General features: G+C 59.2%; 2 protein-coding genes across 2 annotated transcripts; both read left to right on the top strand.

The window, feature by feature from the left end:
- Positions 1-575: 575 nt before the first annotated feature.
- Positions 576-2,705, top strand: GLOTRDRAFT_131149 (uncharacterized protein; the record flags this gene model as incomplete). The annotated part of the gene is made up of 3 exons (XM_007869908.1): positions 576-974; positions 1,030-1,089; positions 1,140-2,705. The coding sequence occupies 3 exons, from the start codon at positions 576-578 to the stop codon at positions 2,703-2,705; spliced, it is 2,025 nt and encodes a 674-aa protein (XP_007868099.1).
- A 3,130-nt stretch (positions 2,706-5,835) lies between these two features.
- On the top strand, positions 5,836-8,088 carry GLOTRDRAFT_78900 (uncharacterized protein). The gene is made up of 10 exons (XM_007869907.1): positions 5,836-6,154; positions 6,204-6,300; positions 6,356-6,489; positions 6,539-6,655; positions 6,710-6,900; positions 6,950-7,130; positions 7,194-7,250; positions 7,418-7,472; positions 7,831-7,868; positions 7,924-8,088. The coding sequence occupies exons 1-9, from the start codon at positions 5,853-5,855 to the stop codon at positions 7,864-7,866; spliced, it is 1,170 nt and encodes a 389-aa protein (XP_007868098.1). The 5' UTR covers positions 5,836-5,852; the 3' UTR covers positions 7,867-7,868; positions 7,924-8,088.
- Positions 8,089-8,813: the final 725 nt, after the last annotated feature.

Below are 8,813 nucleotides of genomic sequence, written 5' to 3'. Positions count from 1 at the left end.
CGCGCTAGAACAACGAGACTATTGAGCAATAACTCATATCTTTGACAGCCCCTTCCCGCTTTCGCCTTATGAAGGCCGTTCGTCGAGAACTGTCAAAAAATGCTGCCCGGGCAAGAGGATGGTCGATAAGTCATATCATGAAACAATCAATAAATTTGACAATTCAGTGAAAAACTAGAAGTTCGAGGCTCCTAGAACACTTCGAGGTACGCTGACAATCCACTGTCGGAGCGCTTGGCGAGATTTACCGAACGGCGCTAGTAGTGGCACATCTGTGCGGAAGCAACCCCATTACGCGTCCCTCGCCCTCCACCCACCCTCGCTTAGTGTCACTGCCCAAATAAAGAAGAAAGAACAATGGCCCCCGCTGACCAACGCCACAAAATCAGGACCAACAACCCCATTTCGACATATATCACGTGCGCCGACGCGTCCTGTTTAAATTCAGAATCGACCAGCCACAGCGAGTTCGACTTCAACCACACTCCCATCCGCGGAGTCGCGCGCGACAGCCTTCCGCCTTGCCCAGTCTTTTCAACCACAGGACCCCACCTTCCCGACGTTCGAGCCACTTCATGCACGCGCCACTATCCAACAAGACCAACAGAGGCTACGTGCCTTCACCCGTTTGTCCCAGATCCAACAAATTTCGACCTACATCGGGCAAGCGTAAGGAGAACGAGGAGAAGGGTTGTCATGCTTCGCGCGTTTCTGAAGACAACCCCGAAGCACCTGAGCCGTCCTTCGCTCCCCAGGGCGAGCGTCCCTTTTTCGTGAAAAAGCGTCCTTCCTTGACCACGAAAGAGTTGCCCTCAGAGAAGATAGAACCGGAGAGCGAGCCTCTTGCTTCTCTCTCGCTCGCGAGGCACGTATTGCTGAAGTCCAGGCTGCTTGACTTCAACAAGAAGGTGGCGAGAGTTATGTTCAGGACCTGGATAGCCAGTGTCCTGGAAAAGAAGAGGATGGGATATAGAGTACGTGCTCATGCCACACTCATGCCACCGAGGCTTATGCCTTTCGTCTTTTCAGGAGTGGCGCACATACCTACAGTGCCACAAAGCTTTGAGCGCTCGCGAAGACATAAACAAAGTAGGTCGTACACCACTAGACTACATCGGTATCTACTAACTATCGGGAAGGACACACTGCCTCGCAAAAGCATCGAGAAGTTCCGTGCAATGGGCGTCGAGCCCGATGACTTCAACGATGAAGTCTGGATGCCTGGCGCCTTCGAGCCTCCGACTCAGGTCATCAAACTCTCTATTGAGGAGCGGAAGGAGCGGCTGGTCCGCAAGTTAGTGGCCGCCTTCCTGGTCGGGGTCGAGAAGCGAGCGGAGGAGCGCGAGTGCCTGGAAGAGCAGGCTCCTCTGCAGGAGGAAGAGGAAAGTCTCGAAGAGGAGGGTGAAACCTCTTCGGCTGGTGAGGAGGGCGACGAAGCCATAGATGATGCTGAGGATGATTTAGCGGACGGCGACGACGACATGCAGAACACAGACGAAGCGGTCAGTGACGACGACCACGTCGATTCCACCGAGGCCGTCGAAAATGCTGCAGAGAAGGCCTGTCGCCTGGACGACTCTTCAGAGGTTCCTCCGCCGGTCTCCCACGAAGAGTACAGCGATGCCCATTCCCCCGCCGTGGCTACGGGAGACTGCCTCCTATCTTCACCTTCGCCCGTCCGAAGCTCACCGCTCCGCCAGTTCGGCGAACTTTCGCCCTTAAAGCCAGCGAACGACATCCGCGCGCCTTCTGCCGAAGAAATTGGTGTGCCGACTGCTGAGGACGCGGAAGGTCCCGCGCATGACTCGTCCGCGACGCCGTCCGCGACTGTCGCGCAGGTGCCTCTCTCCACGCCCCCTGCACCGACGTCGCCCGAACCTTCCGAGAAGGAGCTGCCGCTACCAGCACAGCATACGCAGCATCCCATACAGGACGTAACATATACAGAGCAGGCAGCAGAGCCCCTGCAACCGAATGCCGCGCGAGGGCCACCGGCGGATTCCTTCGCCTGCCTCGCCGTCGGTATGGGACGAGCCCCGCGCGACGACTTCGAGCGCGAGGTGTACACCGAAGGCCTCGCGCGCGCGTACGCGCAGATCCTCACCCGCGAGAACATCGAGCACGACTTGACCGAGCGGGGGATCGAGCTCCCGCACATCGAGGACGACGGCGCGCTCAAGCCGCGCTCGGACAACGTGTGGGCGCTCGAACACGACGCGTACCAGGCGGTGTACGCGAACGCGTTCGCGGAGGTCCTCGCACAGGAGGCGATCGAGGAGGAGGCTGAGGAGGCGGAGGACTCAGATGACGAGGAGCGGCCGGTGGACCGGATGGACCAGGACTGGAAGGTCCAGATTCGGCGCCCGAGGTGCGTCATCGAAGAGGTCGAGTTCGCGGATGGGTCGGCCATGGACATCTCGTTCCATGGGCCCTTAGACCCTATGGAGTGCTCAGTGGTCGAGGGTCCCGCCGGTATGTCGGTATCGACTCTGGTGGGTCTGGACGGCGGCGAGGACGAGCCGATGGACGTCGACTTCCCCGACGAAGCCGGCGATGTCGACATCTACGACGCGTCGATGATGTCGCTAGTGCCTTTCGACTTTAGCACGCCTGCAGATCCCGTAGAGGACGTGCTGTGCGCGTTCGGCAACATCGATCTCGGGCCAGACGACGCCATCGACGTTGACACGCACCTTGACTGGTGACTCTCGGCGACGCGAAGATCGTCGAGCGTGTAAGCAATGAGATGGACTTGCCTTGGTTACGCATTCCTGCCCCTTGCTTGCTCTTCCATGTGTTATGCTTCTCTTCTGGTTGTACATGGGGTCGATGTGCGATGTGAATCGCGTGCTCTATCATGGTGTATATTCCCGCGTCAGTATGGTCTACCCCAAACGAATGGAACGTACTTGCTTCATTCTTCATTCGTCTTCCGAGGTCTTTGTTAGGCGGTGCGGACAACGAGCGTAAAATCTCTTCGCTCCGTACGAGGGCAACTACCGGGGGGGGGGGGCTTATAATGAGAGATTAACCATGGAGCTGCGCGCCGGTTGAGTGATGTCGGGCATCGATCATGAGAGAATATCAAAAGTCCCCTGCACGTCCGTGTTTTATAGAGGGAGATCGGAACCACGCGGTGAGGGCGTGCACACCGCGAGGGCAACCAGCCGCACGGCCCGACGAAGACAACTGGACTATCGACACGCGATCGATGTGCTTCGCATGGTCCTGGGGTCACGAGAGTCAAGATTCCAGCCAGCTTCGTCTTCGTACGAACTGGACCGCTAGCTAATATCGACACTCGCCAGGTACACATCGCTACTCCCCTAGAATCTCGCGTCGACGCCGCATGCGTCATTCTCGAGGGACACGTTCGGGATTGGACTCTGAGGCGACGGCCCGGGTAGACGAGCGGGGCGAGAGGGGGATGGACGTAGCCTCGCAGGGACGAACGGTTATGCATACAACGCGAGAAAGGACGGCGGGGACGGAGGAGCACTCGGATGTTCTGGCGCAGCATCCACCCGGGACAGCGAAGCGACGTCCATCCAGGGCGTGCGCTGACTGACTGTCGACAGCGGGATTCGCACATCGGCGCGCGCCCTGCCAGCGTCGGGCGGCATGCCGTGAGGATTGTTCATTCAGCAAGAAGAAGAAGTGGGATTCGGGCGGGGGGCGCTTCCCCGACGTCGTCGATGCCGTGTCAATATTGCAGATCTAGGGAAGGTATCCCTCGCCGACCCACGACTGCCCGTTGGGAGAGCCGCGAAAGTGCTGTCTCGCCGTGGTGGCTGAGAGTGGATATCAGCTGCTTCGAACAAGACGTACTCACTTTCGGGGGCACGGGGCGCCCCAGGGATATCTACGTGTCCGGTGCAGAGTCCTGTCCTGCGAACATACGACGCCCACCAAGCACGGCGAGCATATGTGCGAACATCGAGGACGGGCGGTGTACTCGGAGGAGGCGGCAGTGCCCGTAGCATACGTGCTCCTCCCCCGCCTTTGTGCACCCTATGGACCGAGAATCCCGGGATGGCGCCCAGCGCACCCGCCTATCGTTCTTCGTCCATGCATGGGTGGATTGACTCGGGCTGCGCGCGAATCTCTGAGGTGAAGCCGGTCCGCAGCATCCTGCGGCCGTAGAGCGGTATATACCATGCGGGATGCGCAGGAGCACAGGACGCTGAGCCCAAGTTGCGCCATACAGGATCCAGTGAGGAATTTTGGGAAGGTCGTGCCGGGGGGCTGGCCTGGGACCGCCATCATCGTCGCGACGACTGCATGCGGATACGAGGAGCTGGGTTTACGACGGACAGAGGAGACGCAGCTGGTACGGGATGTGTCGCGTCGCTCGATCGGCAGGGAGAGGGTACCCAGCGTTCCGCGAGAGCTGCGCGCGACCCGTCTACCACGGTATCGCGCTTGTCCCGCCCGCAAGCATCGGCCCGTTCGCGCTACGCGGTTAACAAGTGCTTATTCCCGCTACCGTAGGTAGTGGGTCTTGGACCCCCCGGCCGTTCGCAGGTTTCCTGCGATCGTTTCAAGATCTACGCGATTTATTTGACACTATTTGGCGCTTAACCGTATATGGTGAACGGCAAGAGCGGGACAGGGCTTTGGACCAATCAAAGGTGGGGTCCTTGAAGGACCCCGATAGTCATGCCACGTGTCATTCTCTTGCCCTTTATAGCCAAGGTGGCGGATGATTGTCAATGGACTCAGAGACAGAACTGACCTTGCTCGGGGCCTTGGACCTTGCGGTCTCAAGGTAAAATCAGAATACTCTGATGTCAGTTGTTTTGCATATGTAACTTGTATTCTCGAAACCTGAGGGAGGGATGAGTGGACATCTCTCAGGACCCCAGGCCATTGAGTTGAATGCTCAATCAGAAATAATTGCTGGAACACAGCTACTTTCGCAAAAATAGATATAATGACACTGCTCAGGATGTAGAGTGTTCAGCTTGCTACCAAATATCATCTATATCTACGGTAGCGGGCTCTGCCGTGCTCGCACGGCCCTACCGCCTTATCCAGAGCGGAGGTTCATGAAGTGGGGGGAGCTCATCCCCCCACATGTCCTTAGGCTCTCGCGGCAGGGCTTGCGAGATGCACGGCGCCGTCTATCGGCGCGAGGAGGAAGGCGGACCATGCACGTGCGCGCAGGTCAGTTCCGCAGGCTTGCCTTGTCGGAGCCGATTGTTCTGGGACACGCCCTAATAGTAGTATGCGGACCCGCTCGTCGTGCTGGGAGGAGAAGAGATCACGTTGGCGCGAGAGGGCGATGGTGTTCTGGCGACCGGGGTAGCACCGCATGAGGTCGTGCGGGTCGTCGCTGAGAGCCGGGGACAGGTCGTCGTGGCGGGCGAGGTCGCAGTGGAAATAGAGGCGCTCGGCAGGAATATACGAAGATTGCACTAGTGGTCGTGATTCTCCAGCTCGGCGGCATTGGTGGGATAAATGGCTGCGAGGGGCGACGCTCGATGACTGGGACGTGGTACTAGTCTGACGACAGGAAGTTTGCGTCAAACGAGTCAGAGCTCGCTGTGGGCTGCTCGTAGTGACATTCGCAGGGAACCAGAGCTAAGGCTGGACGAAGGGCTATCCATTTCTATCGATGTACCAGAGGCTCTTGCAGCGCTTACATTCAGGTCTGTATCCATTGGCCGAGAGGTGATGGCAATGGCTGACTATTGCCGCAGCCTATCGAGGTGCAGCGATGGATATTTACGGTGACTTAAAATAGGATCAATCCAAAATAGAACATGGCAGCATCAGTATGACGCTCATCTGTCACTTGCGAGGGTTATGTACCTCGGGGCTGATACCAGTCCTCGACCTTGCCTCCCACCATGTCCTCGCTGCACCCCAACAACGTCGACAAGCCCGTCGAGACCATCCACCCCGACAACCTCCCGCACGCCAACAAGGACACCCTCGCCCAGGCCCTCTCCACCATCGTCGAGCACTCCAGCAAACACACAGATGTCACCCAGAGCATCCATGGCCCCATGCACCTCATTCCCAGCATCCCCTGGGTGCACAAGCTCATCCCGGGCATCGAAGACCTCGCCAACAAGTACCACGTCGGGAATTTCGTCGTCATCAGGGGCACAGACGAGCGGATCTTTGAGAGCATGCCCATCTACGCGCGGTACGTACGGCCCAGCAGCCTTGCAGCACAGCTCACCGATCCTGCCTAGCATCGGCATGCATCTGCTGTTCTACGGCCGCGAGCAGGTCAAGCTGCTCGAGGGGAACAAGCGCATCGACGAGCTTCTCCGCGACGAGTCGATCAAGGTGAGGCCGTCCTGCTGCCAGTCGCGTTACGCCAGCTGACTGAGCGCCTTTGCAGCAAGGAAAGATCTACGACAGCCCCGAATCCGTCAAGTCGATCCCGTCCTTCATCTCCACGTACAACATCCAGCTCGACGAGCTGCTCCACCCCGATCTGAGTTTCTACAAGTGCTTCAACGAGTTCTTCTACAGGCCAGTATGGTTGCACCTCTGAATAGGTCCTGCTCACCGTGACTGTCAGGAAACTCAAGCCCGATGCGCGCCCTGTCCAGAACGCGGACAACCCCGACGCATTCTGCAGCCCCGCCGACTGCCGACTGATCGTCTTCAGCAGCGTCGCCCTCGCCCAGAAGTTCTGGTGAGCACCGCGCCCCGCGCACTGACGCTTACCGACCGACCGCTCTCGCGACAGGATCAAAGGCGACGAGTTCAGCATCCCGAAGCTGCTGGGCGTCGCGCCCGACTCGGCGCGCGCGCGGCTGTACGCGGGGTGCAGCATGGCCATATGCCGCCTCGCGCCGCAGGACTACCACCGCTTCCACAGCCCGCTCGACGGCGCCGTCACGCGCGCGCCCACCGACATCCCCGGGCAGTACTACACCGGTGCGTATCATGCGTTCTGCCGCGTCGGGGCGCTGACGCTGCGCGCCAGTGAACCCGCAGGCGGTGAACGAGCCCGCGTTCGACGTGTTCACGGCGAACAAGCGCTCCGTCGCGTACGTCGCGCACGCGCGCGCGCGCGGCGAGGTCGCGGTCGTCGCGGTCGGCGCGCTGCTCGTCGGGGGCATCGGCTGGACGGGGGGCGGGGCGGTGCGGCGGGGCGACGAGCTCGGGTGCGGCTTCGGCTTCTCCTCTCTCCCGCGCGGGGCTCGTGCTCGTGCTCATGGCTGCGATAGGTACTTTGCGTACGGCGGGAGCACGGTCGTTGTTCTGTTCCCGAAGGGCGTGATTGAGTGAGTGCGCGCGCGGGTTATGGCCCGGCGGCGAGCGTCGGCTCCCGCTTCGAGGCGAGGCGAGGGCGGGGGTATCTGGGACGTGGGATCTGGCGGGGTTCTTCGCTTCCGGCCGCGGGCTTGTTTCACTGATACATACTGACTGATGACTGACTGCGCGTGTGCAGGTTCGACAAGGACCTGGTGGAGAATTCGCTGAAGCCTGTCGAGACGCTTGTCAAGGTGTGTACGTTCGACTATGCGTTTTCGGTTCAGGCGGCGTGGGGGGTGGGGGTGGGGGGCGGTGGTGGATGTCCCTCTCTCTCACACACGGTTTCGTTTTCGTTTTCGTTTCCGGCGGTCTGCGACTCGCGTTCGGATCGACAAGTCCACACACCCATCAGTCTCCCATCTCCATTCGCGCCGACGCCGGTTGGTTGGCTGGTACTGCACCCGCACTAGCTATGCGACGCCGTCGCAGGTGCTAGTTACTAGTTCAGCAGCTCTGGGGTGCCCTGCATTTCGCCTTTTCCTCTTTTCCTTCCATGTCTTGATGCCTCGTGCACTAGTCACTAACCGCCCTTGTTCGTGTCTGCCGCAGGTGGGGTACTCGCTCGGCTCGGCGCCCGCGCAGTGAGTGTGAGTGCCCTCTCGCGCTGTCGCCGTGGACTATCGGATATATCTGTATTCTTAGGAGGGAAGAGGAGCAGACCGAAGTCGAGGCGAAGGCGGGGCGGTGGTTGTGTGGACTGATTTAGTGATGTCATGTCATGTCATTTTGATGTACGGCTGGGTGGGCGTGCTGATTGGGGGTGGCTCGCCCGGCGTTGTGGGCGCGCGATGGAACTAGTTGGCGGCATGTAGGATTAGTGAGACCTGCGCACTGCGATATGGCATTGGGGGAGGGGGGGGTAATTGGATATGGAGCGCAGCGACCGGGGCTGCCGGCCAATGGCGGGCAAGTTCCTGTCGCGCGTGACCCTCGCTGGCTCAGTGGCTGGCCTGGGCGATCTGATGCGTCGCAATTGGGAGATCAAATAATACTTGGAATGTAGTAGTCTGCGATAGGAGGAACGGGAACGCCCTCCCTTCGCCCTTCACGCGCTCGAATATCAGTGCAGGTGGGGGTGGGGGGGACGTGGCTGTTGGCATTGGTGTATACACAGAGCGAGAAACGTCATCGCTCCCCTTCCATGCAGATGGCGCCGGTGTACAGTTTGGTAGCCACTGACTGACGGAGCCGATCAGAACGCGTTCCGAGAACATTCCGGGAACTCGGGTCCTGTGGGATGGCTCGATAGCGTTGGCAGCGGCGAGATGGACGCGTACTACTGTACATACTTACACCGAGTTACTATCATTGGGGGGGTTCTGTAAAAACTTGACAATATGACCGGCCAAGGGCTACCTTCTTCATCATTCCCTGTTATTTCACTCAGGCATCATAGTATACCTTCATAAGTACCATCTGCAAAAAGATGATCTCGATTCACTATGTACAGAGTAATACAGAGAGATGCCGCACACAGACGGCACTTGCGGGGATAATGTAAAAAACGTCACGCGCGGGTAACACTATCCGAT

Source organism: Gloeophyllum trabeum, assembly GCF_000344685.1.
Source record: "Gloeophyllum trabeum ATCC 11539 unplaced genomic scaffold GLOTRscaffold_00010, whole genome shotgun sequence".
Classification (NCBI taxonomy): domain Eukaryota; kingdom Fungi; phylum Basidiomycota; class Agaricomycetes; order Gloeophyllales; family Gloeophyllaceae; genus Gloeophyllum; species Gloeophyllum trabeum.
This window is presented reverse-complemented; position numbering and strand designations above follow the sequence as displayed.